The sequence below is a fragment of the Spermophilus citellus genome (assembly GCF_964194105.1).
Source record: "Spermophilus citellus genome assembly, chromosome: 14".
NCBI classification, from domain to species: Eukaryota; Metazoa; Chordata; class Mammalia; order Rodentia; family Sciuridae; genus Spermophilus; species Spermophilus citellus.
In genome coordinates, this window is record NC_138194.1 from 79311103 (window position 1) to 79335920 (window position 24818).

Sequence of the window (24818 nt, forward strand, 5' to 3'; positions counted from 1 at the left end):
TATAGTAAACATTCAATAAATGTTTATTGGATAAATAAAAGAACAAATATATTTTAACAACACAATGTCTTTTCTTTAGAATAGTTACCAATTTACAAAAATAAGTGTTCAACATAATTGGATGTTTTAGTGTTACCCATATATTTTCACACATTTAGAATGTATCTTCCAAAATAAATAAATAAATAAAATGTATCTTCCAATATATTTTCAGTGTTATTTTTCTAGTATCTCCAGCACACTTTCAAGAACATTTCAGAGAATAACTAACTATCATATTTATCAGAATTTTTCAGTATATAAGATTAAACCACATTATTCCTTAAAAAAACCCTCAAGTTTAGGCAAAACAAATGCCTAAAAGTCTTATTTCATTATATCATATCAACCTCTGATATTGTTACAAAATGACAAAAGAGTGGTCAAAATTAAATACATAATTTAATGCCATTTAAGGAGTAACAGTCTGAATGTTTTTTAATTTCTATCCCATTACATCCCGTTAAGCAAAATATTTGGTAAAATGTGTGAATTTTATACATTTGTCTTACTTCTTATATTGCAACCTTGAATACATTGCATCTGTAATAATAATGTAGAGAAAGAAAAACACAAAACATACTAAGTACTTTAAGAAAATAATCAGGCAATTAGGCATTGTGAATTCCTTATATGGTTGCTTTGTAGTCAATCTATCATGAATATTGAAATTGGAATTTCACTTTGATTGCTAGTGAGCTGACAACAACCAAATTAAAATACACAGAAGAGTCAGGGATTACTTGGAATTGAAACATAAAGAGACTTAATTCTTAATAGAGTAGCAACATTAACTGATAATATAGAGAATGTTGTTCAGTAGCAGTGAATCTTTAAAAAGAAAATCATTACAGATTTGCTCTAAGGAACTATAAAAATATAACATGCAAAATGGGATAGGGTAACACAATAAATTAAATTTCACTCATTTGTGTGTATTAAGATGGTTGTATAAATTTCTCATGAATGGCCTCATTCTACCCTTCCTTTATGACATTAAATATATTGGTTATAATGAACAAATAATATAGAATCACTAGATGAGTTTAAAAATGATATGGGACCTAATCTTACTCATACATTGTTGTCCATTAAAAAAAACATTCTTGATATAATTCAAACCCATTCTGGTCAAATTAAAATAATCCTCATTAACTTAAATATTGGAAAAAAAACCTCTGGGACACTGATACTGATAAGATTTTAATTTAGTCAGGGAGCTGAAGATAGGAAAAGAAAAGGAAAGACATACTTTGGATGATTGATTGTAAAATGAGTTTGTCTTACTGAGTTAGGAGCTGCCAGATAGTGAAAAAAGGTAGGAACTGTGAGAGGAGGTAAAAATAAAAATTATTCCACATATCTAAGAATAAGACATTAAACTTTTGGATGTATTAAAAACAGGTAAACCTTTTGAAAACCATATATTTGTTGGTATTATTGTTATTTTGTTTTGTATTTGATAGAAATCACATTTCTTAAGATCTCATTGATTTATTCTGCTTAAGAGAATCTCAAGGAGACAACTAATTACTAATATATCTGTAAATAAAATCTTCAAGTTTTTTTCTGTAGATTAATTCTAGTCAATTTCTGTATTTGAGAATAATTGCACAATAATTCAAAATAGTTATTCCACCATCTTAATTATATTATTTGAGCTTTCAAAATGTATTTTTAACCAAATCAATTTAAGTTATTAGTGAATTTTACAATAAATGTAATTCATTACTTGGAACCAAATTGTACGAAAATATCTTAGAATGAAAGAAAATATTAAAAAGTTTAGCTGGTGCCCTGGCGCAAGCCCATAATCCCAGCAGCACCCAAGGCTGAGGCAAGAGGATAGCAAATTCAAAGCCAGCCTCAGCAACTTAGTGAGGCAATTAGCAACTCAGTGAGACCCTGACACTAAATAAAATACAAAAAAGGGCTGGGGATGTTGCTCAGTGCTGAAGCACTCCTGAGTTCAACTCTCAGTACTAAAAAATAAAAATAAATAAATAATAAATAAAAAATAAATAAAGTCTTGTGTTCCTACAAGAACTTAGAAATCAGAGGAGAATCTGGTTTTTCAAGAGCCCAGTATGTGTCAAACACTTCTAAATAATATCCTGCTTCTCAAAATAGTCTTTAGACAAATGAAGCACCAAACCATTATAGGATCGATATACAAGGAAGTGGTTTGTGTGTATGTGAGTGTGTGTGTCTACTTTCCAAGTGATTTTTTTTTCACTAAACTAATGGTTAAAATGCATTTATTTTTTAACTTAGTGAAGTTCCTTGAATATCCCTTTGTTACTGAATTACTCCTACCATGTGATGGGTGCTTAATACAAGTATAATCTCATAGCAATCAATTTTTCTACAAAGCACATGAAGTATGGAGAACATTCAAGCAAAGCCTCAAATCCTTAAAAGGTCATTAGAAAAGAAAAATGGAAGAAAATAAATATTTTTTTATTTCAGATAACTGCAAATCAAGAATCTTATAGTTCCCCCCGACCCCTTAGAGGAGGGGTGGCTAATAGTGGGTTCAACCCTCAATAAGAACATTTCAGTTTAGACATGTAAGATTCTGGGGCTGGGGGAGTACCTTGGTGATAGAGTGATTATTTAGCATATGTGAGATCATGGGTTCAATCCCCAGCACTATGGGGGGGAAGATTTAGAACAATTTTATTTATATAAAATATGAGTTAAAGAAAATATATTGATACGACTTGCTGTTTGTTCTAAAATATTGAAAATAGCATTGGTTCAATCCCCAGCACTATGGGGTGGGAAGATTTGGAACAATTTTATTTATATAAAATATGAGTTAAAGAAAATACATTGATACGACTTGCTGTTTGTTCTAAAATATTGAAAATAGCATTGATTAATTCGTAAGGCATTCTAACCTGACTTTTCCAGCCAATTAACAAGGAATAGTTTCTTAAAGAATTGGTATCAAGGAAGTGAAGGGGCTATGAGATACGTAATTTAATTGAGCTGATAATTTAGGAATTGAGAAATGAGGCATGGTTGTTATTGTGCACAAGTATTGAAAATTACTTTTCAATTTAGCTTTCTTGTTTCTATTCTAATTAAAACGATTTGTGTCTTAATAAACATATAAGAATAAAATGGTGACAGAATAAAACATTCTTAGTAGCTATATTTATATAAGATAAATAAAGTTTTTGTCTAACTATTGTGACATAAAAATGGATGGAAAGATTTCACTAGGAGGGTAAATTTGGGATGGTTTATGTCATATGTATTCGCTTTTGACAATTTTAAAGTATCTAAACAAGATAGGCAAGTTGCCAGAAGGCTCATTGTATCCACCATTGATAGAAATACCTGGTAACAATTTTGGACAGAAAACACAGTGCCTTTGAACAGAAGTTCAAATTCAAAAGTTAAAGTATATATGCTCTGAACTGCAGGCTTCTCTTTATAATCAAACTACTTTTCAAGTGGGAAGTTCTAAGTAGCCTAGTTTGTGCTGAAAGACATAAGGAGTGTATTTATTTAATAATGATTAATCAGTCTCTTAAGCAAACAGGGGGTGCTTCTGAATATAATAATGCACTTTGCATTTATTTTCCTTTAACTCATTTTCTAATCTTATGTTGTAGGCTAATGCAGCATTATAAAATTAAATATAAGAGGGCTGAGGTCATGGCTCAGTGGTAGAGCACTTGCCTAGCATGTGTAAGGCACTGGGTTTGATTCTCAACACCATAAATAAATAAATAAGGTCCTTCAACAACTAAAAACATTTTTTAAAAAATTAAATATAAGAAAATGAAAATAAGATAATATTTTATAGTTATATCATGAAGTTATATCATTTTTATGATATTTTATGGTTTTGTTCAATTGGAAGGTGAAGAAAGGATGAATATTTGGCATGTTTGGAAAGAAAGGTAAAATCCATTTTATTCCCTGACATAACCCAATTAGGTAGTCAGGGAAACTAATAGTTAAATTGTTCTGCATGAAAGTAACAGGTATTTTGTGACTTGCCCTGCTACATACTGGAGGCTGGCAGGAGAAAGGGGAAACAAGGGTTGAAGATCCTAAAGGCCAAAGAGACTAAATACAGAAAAGGATCTCGGATAAGAGAGGGAACTGTGGCACTATATGCACTTACTACTGTGATTGGGACTATGAAGATAATTTAGGACAACAAAAGCTTGCTTACTTAATCTTAAATTATTCTGGATTGTGCAGTAATCCTCTTGGTTGCCCTTTATATTATGGTTTTTGTGAGAATGAAGGAAAATGATACAAATAAGGAGCACAGTAATGTTGAGAGAGGCCAGTAACTCTCAGGCTCTCACAAGAGGGATGATTCTGCCCAAAGGAATTAGAGCCAGAAGTAGAGCAGAAAACAAAACAAAACAAAGCAACAAAAACCACTAAGCCAGTGAGCACTGAGTGATATATGTTATGAACTATACAAACATAATGAAATGTGAAAGTCTTCAATTACATTTATATCATATCTTCTGATATAAAACAATGACAAATCTAAAGTAGAAAATACTCAAATCATGTACTTGATATATATAGATTCATTTAAAATCACATTAATTATGATAGGTTGACAGATATGTTTATGCTTCAAATGTAATGCTCTAAGCTTTACAAATGAAAAATATGGACAAAATTTCTGTTCTATTGTCTCAAATTATAATTTTTATGTTACTCAATAATATAATCAATAAAACCATGCTATATTGTACATTTCAAAGCAAATAGAATTCTCTACAATAAAGTAAGGTTAGTTAATTGAGTTCCTCACTCATGGAACAGCAATATTTGATAAAAAATTGATAATAAATAAATAATATGCATTTTAAGCTTTCTAAAATTATTATGGCAATAAAAACCATGTCAAACAATGAGCAAAGGATATGGTTTTTTGGGGCTGGGAATATAGCTCAGTTGGTAGAGTGCTTGCCTCGCATGTACTAGGCCCTGGGTTTGATCCCCAGCACCACACACACACACACACACACAGGATATGGTTTTAAGATAAGACAAAATGAACCATGCTGAATTATTCCAATAAAAACTCTTTTAAAATATATAGGTCATTGTTATTGCATACATTGTGTCCCATAAAATTTCTATCTTGAAATTTATTTATTTTGTTAATTTTATTATTTTTTTTTAGTGCTATGAACTCAGGGGTGCTTAACCACTGAGAAACTTCCCCAGCCTTTTTTATTTTTCATTTTGATACAGGGTCTTGCTAAGTTGCTTAGGGCCTCACTAATTGCTGAGGATGGCCTTGAACTCACAATCCTCCTGCTTCAGCCTCCCAAATTGCAGGGATTACAGGTGTGTGCCACCATGCACAAATCTATCTTTAAATATTAACCCCCAGTAACTCAAGAATGTGACCATGGACAAAGGCCCTTAAAGAGTTAATTAAGATAAAATAGGTCATAAGAGTAAAACTCTTTAATTCAATATTTATGACTGGCATCTTTAGAAAAAGAGGAGATTAAGATACAGACATGCATAGAGAGCTCATGTGAAGATGGACATAGAACACAGTTATCTACAAGTTAAAGATAAAGGCCAGAAGAGATGATCTTTTTGACACTTTGATCTCAGAGTTCTAGCATTCAGAGTTGTAGGAAAACAAATTTCTGGTTTTGGGGTCTCCTAGTCTGTAGTACTTTGTTATGGTACCCCTAGCAAACTAATACAGTCATAGTAAGGTGGTGAAGTTTATAGTAAGGTAGGACGATCCCATAAAATGCATAATACTTATGCCTGTTCAAAAAAAAATCTGTTTTTTTTTTCTTTCTATGCAAATGTTAACACTAGCATTGATAGATTAAATCAATGAAGGTCTTCTTGAGTAAGGAAAGGTTCAAGTTGTATTTTTAAAATCTAATCATCAGGTTATAATAAAGATATTCTGCTCTATTTATATTCTTATCAAATGTATTCAATGCTTTAGAAGCTTTTTTATTTGTTTAATTTTTTTAAAAAAGAGGTTAGGTGATGAGGGTAGTCAATAATACAATTGGGGATTTTGTACATAATTCTGTCTTGATTTTTGGACAGTGATCTAATAATGGAGCAGAAACATCATTCTTTTAATTTTTAAAATACCATAGTATTGCATGATAATGATTGATGAATGTTAATTTTCCTAGGAGGAAACAAAGCCAACTTTTCAATCTTTAATACACATATATAATCTAGTCATTTTTTTGGAACATATATGACAGTGTGCATTAGTGTCTTAGGCTGCAATATAGTATCAATTTGAATGCATTTTCACCAACTTTGCCTCTAGAAACCTAGCAAAGCAAAATTCATTGGCACTTCAAAATATAGAAAAACAAAACTCATCAAGCTAAAGGTCACATTTTCATCTGAGCTCTGTGCATATAAGTAAACTAAAAAAAGGTCGATCTTGCATACTTCAGTAGTAAAAATACAACATTAAACAAATAGAAAATTAACTTGAAAATAGCCTGAAAGGTTAAAAGGAGGCAAAGAGTCTATAGCATGTAAGGCACAACAATTGACTAATACAATAAAATTATACATTGATTTGTTAAAGGAAAATAATACCAACTATTCTTTTATATAATCTTTTCTTTAAAAGGTAAAAATATATTTTCAGAGACCTTTCAAATGTAATTTTGATAGAGTGTCCAGGTTCAGCTTCAATAACCCACTCACAATTCAAAGAGTCTTTATAGTATCCTGGCCATCCTGGTGAGAGAATCACTCCACTTGGAGCTGAAAAATGGCCACCACATGGAGCTGGAAAATAAAATCAGAGAGCAGGAATAAAACTTTTATAATTAGTTGTAGAAATAATTTTTAATACCAACTCTAATTTTTAAATGAATTTCTACATATACTTATTAAATGCTAATTAGTACAATTTTGAAACTAAAGGTGAACTAATCAATTTGTTATTAAATGATTGTTTTCTGTTAAAAGATAATCTATTTAAAATATATGGCATAGTTATATTTCTTTGCATATGAAGTAGTAACATGATCATCACCACGTGCAAAGTAGATCTTTATTTTAGTTTTGGTGCTGGAAGTCAAACCCAGGGCCTTACACATGCTATGCAAGTGCTCTGCCTCTGAGCTACACATGTAGTCTCTTCAATATCTTTTTGTATCTCCATTGTGTTCTTTATCTTTAAAGATTCATAAAACATAAATTGTTGACTTAATTTTTTTTTCTCTTTCATTAACTGATTTATGTAATCAAACAACCTGTTAATTCAAACTATCTGCTAAGACATGGAACTTCCATTTTCCATAATCACTACTAAAATTTAGACCATCATCAATTCAATGCTTTTCCTTATTTCTCATTTATTAATTCATCTACTCCTTCAGTCCAGTTGACAGAAAAATGCCATTCAAAGTATTGATCCATCATACTATTTCCTAGATATGTATTCCCCTTCTTAGACATATATTCCAGTCCCCTTTTCTTTTTAACAACAAATTCAAATCCTTTGCTTATCTTTTCACATACTTTACCCTTCGATTTTCCCTAAATTCAAACACAATTGAAACCACAATGATAGTATTGTAGCTCCAGTAAGTGCTGATTTAAATCATTTAGTAGAAACACTTTATTGTGGAGATGAGTAAACAATTTGCAAAAAGAACAAGTTGCCAAAGTTCACAAAGCTTGACAGTCTCAAAAGCACTTTCTAGGTCAACTTTTGCAAAACAGGATCTCAAAGCTCTATTTCATTATTTCCTCTATCAGTAAATGAAGTCACCATCCATTGAGTGGCATAAACCAAAAAGCTAAGTATTCATTTTTCATATTTCTATTATGCTTATCATTTATTTTCAAATCCAATTAATCTCCAAATTCACTCATTTCTCTATCTCTTTAGTTGCCATCTTAAATTATCCTGGAATATAAAAATGCCTTCTTAACCGGTCCCTGAATTCTCACTATAAAAATGCCTGCTGATCCAAGGAAGTATCAGGCACATGATGGGAAATGCTGTATTTGGAGAAGCTATAGTGGAGCAAGAGCAGAAAAGCCTGGAGGGGACAAAGTGTAGGGGAAAATAAAAGGAGGGACCAACTGGAGAGAAAACACGAAACAGTTGCAGAAACCTGTCCAAAGTGGAAGGCAGTATACTATATAGAAAAATTGAAATGAAGTTTGAAACAAAGGACTAATAATACTACACATTTGACTTGTAAAGAGACACCAACTGCAATATGAATAGTAATACAAACAAAAAGACTAAGTTTATTGCCCAAACCTTACAATACAAAATATGCACATGTTCCTTAAATCATTTATACTTTTCTTTAATAGATTCACTTTCATTTTGTCTTACATGATATATCTTGATTCTCCCTAAGTAAAATCATACATAAAATCATAAGTTTTATGTAGTAGCATTATTTTTTCCCAGAATAATTGAAAATAAATAGTAACTATTGAAATTTAAGAAATGTTTATACACTTCTAAAATAAGCTTCTATTCTCCAGGTGTAAAAAAAAAAGGTGCAACACTTTAAGAAAGATTAATCTGAAAGAAAATAACAGGGCTGTGCATGGTAGTGCATGCCTGAAATCCCAGAGGCTCTGGAGGCTGAGGCAGGAGAATTTCGAGTACAAAGTCAGCCTCAGCACAGTGAGGCACTAAGCAACTCAGTGAGACCTTGTCTCTAAAATACAAAATAGGGCTGGGAATGTGGCTCAGTGGTTGAGTGCCCCGAGTTCAATCCCTGCTACCAAAAAGAAAAAAGAAAATAACAGGGATGAGAATGTGACTCAGTGGTAAAGCATTAACCTAGAATATCTGAGGCTCTGGGTTCAATTCCTAGTGACTAACAGACACTCATTGCTAATGGTACACACACACACATACACTTAGTGATCTGGGAGTCATCTCATTAAAAAGTTACACACACAAACACACACACACACACACAATAAATATCTCTGGCTGAAAAAAAAAAAAAAAACCTTTGGAATGTATAGAAAGCAGGAGACGAAGACCATATTGAGATATTTTCCAAATCCCATTTCATTGGTTCATTCATTTATTCAATTATATTTCAGTTAATGGAAATTATTTTGAATCAAATATGTGCCTATGTGGCATTGATACTAATTAACACTTATTGAAAAATTCTTATGTGTCAGGTGTTATGCTAAGACATCCTTGAATTATTTTATAAAATGTTCCAAATAACTCGACTAGGTAGATTTATTGTTATAGATAAGAACAATGAAGTGCAAAACATTTAAACAATTTGCATATGAGCAATCAAGGGTTTGAAAAGAGGCAGTTTGATTTTAAAACCCTGTTTCCAATAAAATACTTGTTTTCTTTCCTCAGAATACCCCTAGTGCAAAACACAGGAGAAAAAAAAGTAAAATGTCATGGATTCTATCAAAGAAGCAAAAACAAAATGTAAAATGTCATAAATTCTATAACACAGATACATATGTTTATGTTAGAGGACATGAATAAAATCTTCATAGTAGGTATTCTGTTTTCAGTCTTCAAGGATAAGACAGAGTTCACGAGGAGGAAGATAAGTATATTGTAAATGGATGCAACAGCTTGTGGAAAAGCATAAAGACTTGTCAGTACAATGCACAATGCTTTTGAGTAATACTGACATGTTTTTGTAGAATCAAAAAGTAATGGGAAACCATGGAAGATGATTAGAAAAGGCTCTGGTATGTTATAATATAGAAAATGAACCAAGCAATTTAAAACAAAGGATTCATATACATTTATATACAAAGGATACAATTTTCATTTAATGGAACTTGAAAGTAAAATGGATTAGAGACAGTGCAATGGGAGTTTGTAATATCAGTTAGGAGTGTGTTTGAATTTTCTAGGAAAAGTATAATTGTAAAATAAAGTTTTTACAAGGAGAAGCTGAATATGAGGTATCTGAGGGTAGAGTCACAAGCATTTACTGATGAGAGGCAAAGAGTTAAAAGAAAGAAACTTAAACTGGTCCTTGGGCCCTTGGCATATACCTGCCATTGCTAATTCCTTTCAGCAAAATGAAGAATGCAAAACATGGAGGAGTTTTACATAGGAAGCCAAAGGTATTCAATGCTGAGATCCAAGGGTCTGCAAAATATCAAATAAGTATTATGAAATAGAATATGGAGCCCTTGGCTATTTTTGGAATAATTTTCAAAAGAAATTTCAATATGGGTAGAAGGTAAAGATGAACATTTAGAGGAAGAAATCAAGTATACTTGAATATGCAATCCTTGGGGGAGGGAAATGTTTTCATTTAGAATTAAATATGAATTGGCCAACAGCCAGGATAATACTACATTGGGGCAAAAACCAGGACGGACTTTGTGTTTGGATCTTCCTCTCTCCTAAGCCTGCAAACTGCAATGATGGTAGCTGCCAAAATAAGTAAATTCATAGATATTAATTGTGAAATAATACAGTTTAGGTCTCATCTGACCAAGACAGCCTTCAGATAGACTAAACTTTAGACAGCCTTTTTCCTTGTGCTAGACACCTGCAGCCCCACCTAACTCCATTTTTTGAGGCATTTATTTAAAAAACAAAACAACAATAACAACATATATTCTTTCTTTGTCCCTTTGAGATATAAATCTTCTCCCAGTCTCCTACTAGTTTTATGATTCAGGAGCATCTTAGTGATCTGGGAGTCATCCCATTGAAAAGTAATCACAAGCTCTTTTAGTTTCTAAGGGAGGGTAGGAAAATGACCTCAATAAATTCTAATTTGCAAACAAATTACCTAATCACATTGGCCATTTTACTGACTAATCCTCTTGTACTTTTCTACTAATTCGCCCCAATACTTAAAGACCCTCGATCTCTTCCAGAGGAGTTAAATTTAGTCTGCTTCCCTATTGCAATAGTCATGAATGGAGTCTTTGTTACCTGTTTAACTCTGTTGGTGAAATTTTTCTTTGACATATTCTTGAAAGAGTCAAAGAGGTGAACCTATTGACTGAATAAGCCTTCTTTCTCTTATCCTTACAAGACCCAGCTGATGACTATGGCTGCCATTTTCAAATGTAGGGTCTCCCTACTTTGCTTTGGAGGTCATTTCCAGTTCAATTAGCAGACCAATAGCTGGTCATTTCTGCCATATCAACAAACAGTTACTTTACTGTTTGGTTTAGAATGTGCTTATGGATAATTTACATCTTAAAATTATGTTTGTGGCATAAAAATACTGGATTTGTCCTTTCACTTGTTTTTCAGATGGATAAAAATCATGAAGCATATGAATTGATGAGAAACACAGGCCTAGTATAGTGGCAGAGCTGAGACTTAAATTCATATCTTTAAATTCTAAGTTAGGAGCCATCATGGTTGATTGTTTTCAACTAATTTTCAGGAGAAACCCTTATTTAAGCACCTCTTACTCTATTTTTTTAATTAGTTGTAAATTGACATATTTATTCATTTTTATGTGATACTGAATTTCAAACCCAGTACCCCACTCCTGCTAGGCAAGCAATCTACCACTGAGCTACAACCACATCCCCAGTTCTTATGCTCTTTAACATAAGTTTATTGAAGACAGAGGTGGATGAAATGTTAGGAGAATGAAATATTCGTTCCAAAAGTTTCTAATATAAATTTGAGATTCTAAACCCCTAACTGATTTTCCAATAGGAAATCATTTTTATTCATTAACTTATTAATTCAATAAAATGTACTTAGTTCTGCTATATATAAAATACTTTGCTAGTTACTCAATTTTTTTCAAAGTCTTTATGACATTATACTTGCCCTCAAGAGACACACAGTATCTATAGCTAACATGAAATATTATAAGGATATACTGGAGCTGGGTAGGAAGTCTGGAAAAGGGAATGTCAGGTAATAACCCAAATATTAGGAAAGAGATATCAGAAGATGGTCTAGATTAAGAGATGAAGAGAAAACAGGCTTACAGAGAGAGAAAGGGAATGAGCGGAAGCAGGAAGTGAGAAATACTAATCCAACTGTGTGAAAGTCAAGTGTTTGTTGTTGTTGTTATTGTTGTTGTTGCTGCTGCAATATAGAGTTAGTGAGGGGTTAAGAAGGTTAAGCCTCTAAGTTTTGTGCAGTGATTATTGCTTTAAAACTTTAGTGGGTACCTAGGGAATTTGCTGAAATGCATATTTCAGGACTGTAACTCTAGCAGCTATTAGGTGGAACCCAGAAATCCTCATGGTTAAAGACCTCTTACTCTGATTTTTCAGATCACTTTATTCTTTAGGCCCTGTTTCATCCCTAAAGAAAAGGGACAGTAACAACTCAAGTCCCTGAACGCCTCCTTTCTGTCTCCTAAAACCTAGCCAAGTTAAGGGAACAGTAAGTGCAAGCCTAGCCAGAAAGTCCAGATACATATTACCTTGAAAAACACTTTCTCTTATTCACACTGGGAACTAGGAAAGTTAGTGTTACCTGTAGAAGTCTATTTTCTTGAATGTACATCAGGACAGTTGCTTCTTGGTCCAGAAAAGCTAACTGAGAAAGCTAATATCAATGATGTCACTGCTTCTGCCGTCTTACACATAAAATCCCTTTGTGAGTAAGGATGAGTGCAAAACTGAGGGCACTGTGGAAAGGATATTTGTCACTCATCCAGTAGGCCATCACTGGACAAAACTCCATGAGGGAGAGGAGGCACTGCTTGGCAAAAGCACTATGAGGGATGAAGGTGCTATCTCTGTTAGCATGTGGCCACTGAACTCCTCTGGGATGAGTCTCTGATCCCTCATAAGCTTTCCCCAATAAACCATATCTCCCCCATACTGTCTGGGCACGTTCTTTGTCTTGTCTGCAACTGACCCAATGCCCTGGTACAACTTGGTTGTGGAAAAAACAGGACCACAACAAGAAAATCCAAGAGGGCATGGGTATTCTGTACCTCTAAGATTCTCCTGAATGATGTCACAACTTTCTAGGATGAGAAGGTAATTTGGATACATTTTTGAAATACAGGCTGTTGCCTACAATGCTTTTTAGCAATAAAAGCAGAACACATGATAAATAAAAGACATAGAGTATATCCAGTTTTATTTTTCTAATCACTAAAGAAAACTTGTTATAAATAATCTGAGTTGGAATACTGACTCATTCCTGTTAATTTTAGTAGAAAGGACACATTTCAAATAGCTAGTATGTTTTAAGACCAATATGAAAGAGTATGAAGTATATCAGACTATATTCAGAAAAAAAAAATATCTTGAACAAAAATGCTGAGGGAATTGTGGAGTTTCACAGCAGGAGATGCTCTTCCACTTGAGAATTGGCACTTAGGTGCTCAGAGGGAGTTGGGGACTTTTAGAGCTGGGTTTTGATTGAAAAGGTTTAGTAATAAGTGACTTAAAGAGATGAGCATTCTATCATTTGGTCCGATATGTCTTTCTGTGGAGATATGCCTGATAAAATCTAGATGCCATCTCAGGGACTATCACACAATGGTGGTTACACTTCTTTCCTTTATTCTTTCTTTACTTGTTCTAGGTTGTAGGTGTGGTAAGTAATCACCAGATCTTTTCAATTTCTGCACATTGGATAATGGTTCAAAAAAAAAAGTAAAGGAAATTCAGGTTTGAATCTAGTATAAAAACAGGGAGACAGAAACACACAAATTAAATAAATAGACTTACAGAGATAGTGTGAGTAGCAGTTCTGCACCTCCTCTAATTTCTCTAACCCCTTGCCTTCTTCTCCTGCTTCATACCTAGCTCAGCAGAAATTGGGAGCAGAATCCTGTAGATGGGTTAATTAATTTTCCTATGGTAGTTCTCCAGGAGACCAGAAGACCAGAATACTACATGAATAGGTACTGTAAAAAGGGGTTGATTCTTAAATATAACTATGTAACATATGTAAACACATATCCTGTCCTTTAGAACTACAAATCAATTCTGATATATGCATCAGATCATTAGTCCAATAAAAGAACTCTTTCCAAAGAGAATGTGATATTTCTGAATGTCTTTTCCTCTGAAGCTAATTGAGATTCAAGAGAAAAGCTCATACCCTCAAAGGGAGAGTTTATCTCGTATGCAAGTCCAGCCTTATTCTGAACAGTTCTCCAGGGACTTTAGTTTCATCCTATTCACTTGAAGAATTTTCTCAGAAATCTCATTAGAGAGTAGGAAGGACTATAAGCCATAGTAATTCAGGGAGGACTATTCTGAGGACAAGGAAGTTCATGCTTGAATAAGCATTTTATGGAACATTCTAAAGTTGGTGGAGCAAAAACAGAAGCCTTTTCTCTTTCTTTCTTGCCTCTGTCTCTGTCTTCTGCCTTCAAACATACATTTTTACATGTCAAAAACATGTTGGCAAGACACTTACACTTTCTAATCACTTTTTTGTTGTTGTTGAAAAACTTCCTCCAGTCAGTCAAATTTTTTAAAAAACTTCTCTCATTTCTTCCACCCACCCACCCAGGATGCCTGCTGGGATAATGGCCAGAGAAATGTGGAGGACAGGAGGGAGCATGGTGAGGGAAGACAAGTGCTTGCTAACTGCTGTTCCACTCAGCACTTGGAATAGAAAAGAATTTGTATCCTCTTTCATATTTCATTTGCTAACTTTCCTTTTAGCTCCCTTTCCCTGTGAGAGGTCAGCACTAGTATGAAGTAGATTTGCTGTCACTGTCTTCTCTTGACTGTTGCCATTTCCCTCACTAACCCTTACTGTTCACTAATGTCTTCCATTTGTCAGGTATTGACAATATTTATTCACCTGTGTGTCATGATTCCCTGACACACAGGAATTCAACCTTTTCCAGTGATCTCTCTGCTTCCACACCTGACAGTTGATTCTTCTCATTGGATTTTTTTTAAAATTCTGTAACCAAGTCCAGGTACCTCCTTTGGTATACATTTGATGCATAGCAAACTCATGTCTTTGACTACTTGAATTGTTTCAAGTAGACAGCTCTTTTCATCTCCAAAGTGCCAGGTTTTCATTAGTTTTTTCCCCCTCTTGTCCAATACTCAAAGAAAGCAGAAAAGTCAACTGTATGAGCAAATATCCATCCATGGATTCTAGTTCCTCTTTCACACGGACATCTTCATTCTCAACAAGTGAATCTCTTGAAGTCATTACCTTCAACTTCTTGAATATAAAGAGATTAGCTTCCTCTCTCCTAAAAGGAGATGGATGAAAACTGAACAACTTATGACTCCAGCAGTTACAGAAAAATAGGTAGATTGACAAATGTAAAACTACATCAATGTCCCTTACTTTCTTATTGCAGCTTTTACAAATTGGGAGCCATATCTCCATCACACAAATAATTGAGAGAAGAGTCAGTTAGGACTCACTTAAGTTCCAGGCAGGCTATCCAGACTGCAGTTTTCTATGGAGATCAATATTGATACATTTTTCCTACTTAGCAAGGGGTATAAGTTGCTAATTCAGAAGCAGCAGGAAAATATGGCTCTACAATTTATTAATCACACATTTGTTCCTGTTGTTTTCCTTGTCAGGAAGATTGAAAAGATAACAATATTTGAAATTATTATGACTCTCCACAAGAAAGAGGTGATTTTTGTTTCAATCAGTTTTAAATCGGCATCTTAATTAAATCATTAGCTTTGGGCCAATAGCATACATCTGACTCTTGCAATATATTTAACTAACTGAAATCCTCCTTTTCTGTAAAGAAGTTCATACAATGTATTATGTCCTATTCATATTCAAAAACATAACAATGTAATCCAGAAGGCCAACATTGCATTTCCAGTTTTGTCCAGGGAGTTGTTTTAGATTCAAGAGGGCATTGCTGACTATAGTGTAAACACAAAAAAACAATAAGATGAACTGAATAAAATAGGCTAGCTACCCTCTAAGTTGCAGGTGTGTCTTCCCACATTTTAGAAGATATGTTTACAGGTAAATATTTTTCTACTTCATGAGAATAAGAAGCAATACGAGAATGATATTACTGACAAGTGACAACAGCATTTCCAGTAGCCCATACATTTCCTTTCTGAACATTAAAAGAAGGCATCCTCCTAGGAAGGAATGACACAAACTAGTGGTTCCCTATTATACTTTTCTTGGAAGTCCAACAGCAGCAGAAAGGAAATGTATGAAGTTCATCTTATTGTTTTTTTGTGTTTTGTTGTTGTTGTTGTTGTTGTTGTTGTTGCTTGTTTGTTTTTACTTTTTGCTCCTATTGGCATTTGGAGTCATGAAGTCATGATTTCTACTCCCACATTTGGCATTAGGTGCTATTTGTGACTCAGATCCATTAAAATCAGTGGCATTTGGCTTTACCACCTGAATGACATAAATATTCAGAAGAGTTGACCTGTGTGCAAATAAACATTACGGGGCTGGGGATGTACTTCAGTGGGAGAGCAGAGCGTTTGCCTGCATGCATGAGGTCCTGGAATCAATCCCCAGTACCACAAAAAAAAAAAAAAAAAAAAAAAAGGAAAGAGAAGGAAGGAAGGAAAAAAGAGAAGAGAAATAAAGTATATTCTGGCTATGCATTAAACTCATAGAAAATGTTCAAGCTTGACAGCTACCAGGAGAAGGTACAAAAGGATTAGGGAATGAGGAACATCTGCAACAAGTTCATTGCAAACTAATTCAGAGCAAATCTGAGAAAGCAAATGAAAGCTGAGAAAAATTAGTTATGGCTATATTTAAGAAAGAGCCAAGTAATAATGCTCAGATCATTTGAGGTATGGAAAATGAAGCAAAAAACTTTTGGCAAACAATAAACAAGCTATCTCACTTGGACCTAGCCCCCAGATGAGCAGAATATAGGTGGGAGAAACAAATGGGTTTCCCAAAGTCCAAAAGGAAAATCCCTCTGGTAAGTCAGATATTGTAACTTAAAATTTGCCTTATACTAGAAGTATTGATCCCAAGAAAAATTTCAGTGATTAGAAATGTAGAGTTTTAACTGGATGGTTAAAAGAGTACAAACTTGGGGGTAAGGAGTAGCTCCAGTTTGCGTTGCTTGGCATTGCAAAGGAATTCTAGTGACCCACTACTCCCTTGAAAAAATAATAAAGTGAAAGCAACATCTTACCCATGTTTCAAGAAACAGAAACATAAGCTTATGTGAAGAGACAAATACAATCTAAAAGTAACTATATTCTACCCTTTGTCCCTTTCGCAAATTTCGCAGCACTTTGGCTAACAGATGTGACTTTGAAGTACATGATATGAGCCTGGCAATGCCCTGAAACCCCAAAAGGACTTTTGATCATACTAAGAAATGGGGGGGGGATAAAATGAGGATTATAGTAAGAAAAGAAGAAAATCCAAAGAAGAAGATTCTCATGAGAAAACTGCATTTCAGAGGACTGAACTTTTAGAAGAGGCTCACAGATACCAAACAGGAGATTTGCACTATACAGAACAGAAAAATCAATGAATGTGGGGGCCACATGGTTGTGAGGAATAAAGAGCCAGAGAGGAAAGGTGTGTTTGCAGCTACTATAAGTCAAAAACTGGTGAAGGAAGAGGAAGGGAGTCTATAAGAAGTTTCTATGTTAAATGGATTTTCATTCCTGTGACCAAAATACTGGACAACAAAAAGAGGAAGAAAAGTTTATTATGTGCTCACAGTTTCAGAGTTTTGGCTCATGGTTGGTCTATTCCAATGTGTTGGGCTGGAAGTGAGGCAGAATATCATGGTGGAAGAAAGTGGCTCAGCTCCTGACAGCTGGTAGGCAGAGAGATAGAGAAAGGAGCCAGGAACAAGTTATAGTCCAAAGGCATAACCTAGTGACCTACTTCCTCCAGCCACTTGCTTACAGTATTCCATTCTTCTTCGTATTTATTTATCTAGATACCAGGGCACTCAACCACTGAGCCATATCCCCAGCCCTATTTTGTATTTTATTTAGAGACAGGGTTTCACTGAGTTGCTTAGCATTTCACATTTGCTGAAGCTGGCTTTGAAATTGTGATCCTCCTACCTTAGCCTCCCTAGCCACTGGGATTATAGGCATGTGCCACCGTGACCTGATGCATTCATATTATTAATCAATCGAATGGATAAATCCACTGATGAGGCTATATTTATCATCATTATCTAAAAACCTCCCATCTGAACGTTTCTACTTTGGGGATCATGCTTTTACAACATGAGCTTTGCGGGAGGAACATTCTAAACCCTAAGGGTAACACTTTTTATATAAAACATTATGAAAATCCTTTGTCAGCCAATTGAAGGAGACCTACAACAAGAATATTCTTCATGACTTTAGGTTGTTGATTTGAAGGATACATCAGGTAGAATGGCCCTAGACAGAACTAGTCATATTCAAGTACAGTCTCAGGGTGAGTAAAGGAGTCATTGACTTTATTTAATGGAATTTAGATAACAATTTGTCAGGTTCAAATTGCAATGACTCCAATTCTGAGTACAATAACTAATATATTTTGTTTCCCATTAGTAGAACTGAAAGATCAAAAGGCTTTAAAACGTATCTAGACTTTTGTCTTCACAGTAAGATTAGATCAACCCATTTTAGAAGAAGAAGTTAGAATTCTCATAAATTCCAAATCTTTCCTTAGTTAATACATCTAAGTTGAACTTTAGGTCAGTGAATAAAATTTATAACCCAATTCTTTTCAACAACTGTATCTATCTGAAAACTATCTGAATTGAATCTAGCTCTAGCTGTGGGATCATAGAACTGTGAAGCATTATGATATTATTTCTCTCATTTGGTCTAACAATATTTATCCAAGGAATATGGAAGATGAAAAGTTTCACTTTTTAAAAACATTTCCCATGGTTTCAGGGTTGAGGACTAATTGACATTGGCTGATCTCTAACTTGCCAATATGTTTACATACCTAGGTAATTCTGATAGAATGAAATTGGAGCAGGGATGTTGGTAATCTTTAATTGGGTTAAAGCGTAAAGATTTCTTTTTAAAATATTTTTATTAGTTGTTGATGGATCTTTATTTTTTAAATTTATTTATACGTGGTGCTGAGGATCAAACCCAGTGCCTCACACATGCTAGGCAAGTGCTCTACCACTGAGCCACAACCCCAAAGCTTAAAGATTTCTTAAAAAAAAAAAAAAATCACAGGCTTCCTTTCTCTTGTTCTATAAGTTCTGATTAAAGCAAATATTTTTCTACTTTCTAATTTCAACATACACCAATAATATGTGTAAATAACTTATGAATGTATTCAGTCATAGAATATCTCATACAGAGAATAAAATACATGTAGAAAATTAGTTGTATTATCAGAACATAGAAACATGTCCTTTAAAAAAGTTCTCCTACATAAAATGTTTAATATAAAGAAATTAAAACAGTTTTAGCTAAAAATGGAAGCATATGTCAGTGGATCTGATAGTGCCTTAAAAGGTGAATGTAATAAATAATAAAACTCTATCAAAACATGGCAGGTCTAGAGAACAAGAGAGATAGGAACAGCTTGTTCCCAGCCATATTCCTCTCCATTAATGGGAGTAACTGGGTGTCAGCTGGAAAAATGGTGGGGGAAAGAAAGAGGGTTAAAAAAGTTAGGAAAACAGCTTGTCTCAGGCTTTTGTTGCTAGTACCTAAGTAAAATTGAGGCAAAATCCAGAAAATCAATATTAACCTTAATATGAATCCAAGAAATCAAACACACCTGAGTTAATTCTATAGAAATTGACAGAAGTTTGTTTGTTTGGGTGGAAAGTAGCTCAAAGTGTGGCCTGGGATATGATAGATAACCTGGCAAATGCCACACTAAGGTTGCTTTGGGTCCACCTTGATTCTGCCTTCCTTGGCTCCAATCCCATCCTTAGTTATGGTCCCACTTTGGTGTTGGATCCATAAAGAGCCAGATGAACAAACTACATGCCATTTTATTCAAACATAGAGAAAAAAAAGATTTTTTTCTTTAAAAACTTCCTAAAGCTTCTTTTTAGGATATTTGGAGCATTTGCAGGCCTGTGGCAAATAAAAAGTTCTGAACACTTTCTTATTCACTTTCTATTTTTGATACTGGGGATTGACCCCAAGGGAACTTAACCACTGAGCCACATCCCCAGCCATTTTTAAATATTTTATTTAGATACAGGGTCTTGATAAGTTGCTTAGGTCCTCACAAAATTGCTGAAGCTGGCTTTGAACTCACAATCCTGCTGCCTCGGCCTTCTGAGCCACTGGGATTACAGGAATGCACCACCACACACCCCATTCTTATGTACTTTTAAAAGTTAAATACCATTCATCTTTTAGAATGTAAAATTGCTCTCTGGTAGCAGTGATTAATAAAATTACTTGTTGTTATCAATTTCATTATTTTTAACCTCCTATCCAGCTAGCCATCAAGCAGTTCCAAAAGCCAACAATCTAATTAAGTGAAGATCCAACAAAGTTTAACAATTACCTAGAGATAGTCTCAGTTCTACTGAGACTGGAAATAACTTACAGGACATAGATGGGAGAGGCTCAGATCCTCTCACTTCCCAATTGAAATGGCTGCCAGCCAATCACAGAATAACTTTGAAACTATTTAGCATTGTTTACAAAGCATGTCTGTCTCTGCACTACTTATTCATCAGACCCACACCCCTCTCTTCTACTCCAGTCACACTAAACTGGTGCTTGTCTTTCTGTGGAAATAATTTTTTCTCCATCACCCACTTTTCATTCAAATACTAATACAGGCTTTCCTGACTAGTTTGTCAAGTCTGGGACAGGAACTATGATAAAACTGAATTCAGAGGCAAAATGTGATGTAAAAATTAAATATTACTTTCTATTTTATTCTTTTTATTTCAGTCTTTTATTGTGCAACTCCATTATATTTTTAAAATAATGTCACAATCATAAATACTGCCAGAGTTGTCCCAGTTCAGCATCCTGAAATCACAAATAAGAGAGTGCTTAGAAGTAATGAGGAAGGAGATGCTTAATTGAAGGGCCACTAGGAAAAGGTAATTACATGGTTTGAGATTACCTCATCATAAGACATTCAATCCAGTGAAAGCCAGCAATTTGTAGGAAATGTTGTATTCCTTAAATCTGTGACACTTTGAAAACTATATAGTAAATGTTCTCAATTTATCAGCTAGAAATTGAGGAAACAGAAGTTTCCATTTTCCTTTGAGCATTGGTAATAAGAAAAACTGGGAAAGTAAGAAAAAGGCAACATTTAGGCAAGGGACCAAGGCTCACAATAGGCCCCTGTCCATCCTGCCACCACCTACAGACACCCCCAGGAGCTCAGCCTCTGGCCCAGGACCACCCCTTCCTACCAGAAGACTATCTCTGGAGCTCAGGCCCAGACCAGATCTGCCCTCACCAAATTGCGGGATACCCAGGTCCAGGATCCACACTACAAGAAAAGAAGACACATAGACAACATAAAAAAAAAAAAAAAACAAGGGAGGAAAGTGCCCCAAACAAACCAGAATAGTACAATAACAGAACCCATGAACAGCGAAATTGATGAAATATCAGAGAAGGTATTCAGAAGGTTCATAATTAAAATAATCTGTGAATTAAAGAATGACCTAAATGAGCAAATACAGGCAAAATTTGATCACTCCAACAAGAAGATAAGAGAGCAAATACAGGTAGCAGGAGAGTAATTCAAGAGAGAGATAGAGACTCTGGAAAAAAAAAGAGTCAGAAATCCTTAAAATGAAGAATACAATAAATCAAATAAAAATCTCAATAGAAAGCATAACCAACAGACTAGATAGATCACTTGAAAGAAAGAATGTCAGATAATGAAGACAAAGTATACAATCTGGAACATAAAGTTGATCACACAGTGAAGATAGTAAGAAACCATGAATGGAACATCCAAGAATTATGGGACAGCATCAGAAGACCAAATATAAGAGTTATTGGGATAGAGGAAGGCACAGAGTTCCAAACCAAAGGAATACACAATATTGTCAATAAGATAATATCAGAAAATTTCCCAAGTAGGAAGAATGAAATGAAAAACCAAATACAAGAGGCTTACAGGACACCAAATGTACAAAATTATATCAAGGAACATTAAATGAAAATGCCTAGGGTACAGAATAAGGATAGAATCTTAAAAGCTGCAAGAGAGAAGAATCAGATCACATATAGGGGGAGACCAATTCGTATCTCAGCAGATTTTTCAACCCAGACCATCAAAACCAGAATACATGGAACAACATATACCAAGCTCTGAAAGAAATTGAATGCCAAGTAAGCATCTTATCCAACAAAACTAAGCTTTAGAGTTAATGATGAAATAAAAACCTCCCACAATATACAAAAGTTAAAAGAATTTACAACCAGAAAGCCGACACTACAGAACATCCTCATCAAAATATTCCATGAAAAGGAAATTAAAAACAAGGATGAAAATCAGCAGAAGGAGGTATTATGCTAAAGGAAAACCTAATCAGAGGAGAAACCAAGTCACTTTAAATACAAAAATAAACAAAAATGACTGGGAATACAAATGAATACAAATCATGTCTCAATAATAACCCTGAATGCTAATGGCTTAAAGTCACCAATCAAATTACACAGACTAGTAGATTGGATTTAAAAAAGATCCAATAATGTGCTGCCTCCAAGAGACTCATCTCATAGGAAAAAACATCCACAGACTGAAGGTGAATGATTAGGAAAAATCATACCATTCACAACTGTGGAAGCAAGCAGGGGTTTCTGTCATCACATCAAATAAAGTAGGTTTCAAGCTAAAGTTAATCCAAAGGAATAAAGAAGGATACTACATACTGCTCAAGGGAACCAACAAGTCTTGACAGTTATAAATATATATGCCCCAAAGGAACATCTACGTTCACCAAACTCTTCTCAACTTCCAAGAGTCACATAGACCACAACACAATAATTTTGGGGGATTTTAACACACCTCTTTCACCACTGCATAGATCTTCCAAACAAAAGCTAAACAAAGAAACTATAAAACTCAATAATACAATCAATAACTTTGACTTAACTGACATATACAGAATATTTCACCCTTCGATAAGCGAGTACAGTTTCTTCTCAGCAGCACATGGGTCAGAAATGATAGTGGAATGTGATGGACATTATTATCCAAAATACATGTATAAAGACACAAATTGGTGTGAATATACTTTGTATACAACCAGAGATATGAAAAATTGTGTTCTATATGTGTAATAAAAATTGTAATGCATTCCGCTGTCATACATAAATAAAAAAATTAATAATAAAGATAGCTTTCATAAGAAAGGGTACAAAATAATACATTTTGGAGTGTATTTGTATGCTTCAAAATACTGTTATTGTATGTATATACTCAATAATTTGACTGAGTATAAAGTTCTATTTGAAATTAATCTTCACTCAGGATTTTTAAGAAACTACTCCATTGTCTTCAAGTTTCTAATATTATAATTGAAAAGCATTTAAAAAAAAAAACCCCAGCATACTACAAGGACACAACCACATCAATGTTTATAGGAGCACAATTCACAATAGCTGAATTGTGGAACCAACCCAGATGCCCTTCAGCAGATGAATGGATTAAAAATGTGGCATATACACACAATGGAATATTACTCAGAAATAAAAGAGAATAAAATCATGGCATTTGCAAGAAAATGGATGGAGTTGGAAAAGATAATGCTAAGTGAAGTTAGCCAATCCCAAAAAACTAAATGCCTAATGTTTTCTCTGATATAAGGAGGCTGATTCATAGTGAGTTAGTAAGGTGGAGTATGGGAGGAATAGATGAACTCTAGATAGGGCACAGGGATGGGAGGGGAAGGGAGGGGGCATGGGGTTAAAAATGATGGTGGAATGTGATGGTTATAATTATCTAAAGTACATGTATGAAGACATAAATTGGTGTAAATATACTTTGTGTACAACCAGAGATATGAAAAGCTGTTCTCTATATGTGTAATATGAATTGCAATGCATCCTGCTGTCATATATAAATTTAAAAAATAAATAAATTTTAAAAAAGAAAAGAAAAAGGAACCATGTTTCCAGGTTTGAAGTCATCTAATTAGTAAAGTTCATCATTTTTTTTTAATTTCAATATTTATTTTTCAGTTATCGGCAGACACATCTTTGTTTGTATGTGGTGCTGAGGATCGAACCCGGGCCGCATGCACACCAGGCGAGTGCGCTACCGCTTGAGCCACATCCCCAGCCCAAAGTTCATCATTTTAATATATAGATATGTATCCCTAGATACTAGAGTAGAAAAACAATTGGAATTTAGAATAGTAATCTCTACTATGGCAATTCTAAATAAAACCCTTTTAACTCAAACATCACTACATATTCTAAATGGATACGTCATATAATTAATATATTTTTAGGGTGATAATGCTTCCATCTTTCTAAACTAACATGGGACTTTATATGTGTATATAATATATAAAGATGTACATTTCTAAATATTGCATATATTACATATACATGTGCATACAGACACAGACACACACACACACACACATAGTCCACAAAGTCAAGAAAGTTCATGACTATGTATATATGTGCATGTGTGTATATGCACAGATATGAATATATCTTCTTTGATATACATAAAATTATATATTATATATATATATTATGTATATATGTTGTTCTTTTTTTTTTTTTGCAGTAGTGGAGATTGAACCCAGAGCCTTGTGTGGGCTAGGTAAGTGCTCTGCCACTGAGCTACATCCTCAGCCCCAGTGCTTTTGACTGAATTTTATCAAGAAAATAAAACTGGAAAAATAAATTAGCAAACTATAAATTATATATTTTATATAAATGTTTTAGCATAAATTCATTATAACTGA

General features: G+C 34.1%; 1 protein-coding gene across 3 annotated transcripts in view; it reads right to left on the reverse strand.

Annotated features, from left to right (window-relative positions):
• Positions 1-24818, reverse strand: part of CSMD3 (CUB and Sushi multiple domains 3) — a gene marked incomplete at both ends in the record, with an annotated part of 1157568 nt that overhangs the window by 407522 nt on the left and 725228 nt on the right. For all 3 annotated transcript variants that reach the window (XM_081266797.1, XM_081266796.1, XM_081266795.1), the window contains one exon: positions 6690-6828. In XM_081266797.1, coding sequence (XP_081122923.1) covers positions 6690-6828 — 139 coding nt within the window. The remainder of the gene's footprint in view (positions 1-6689; positions 6829-24818) is intronic.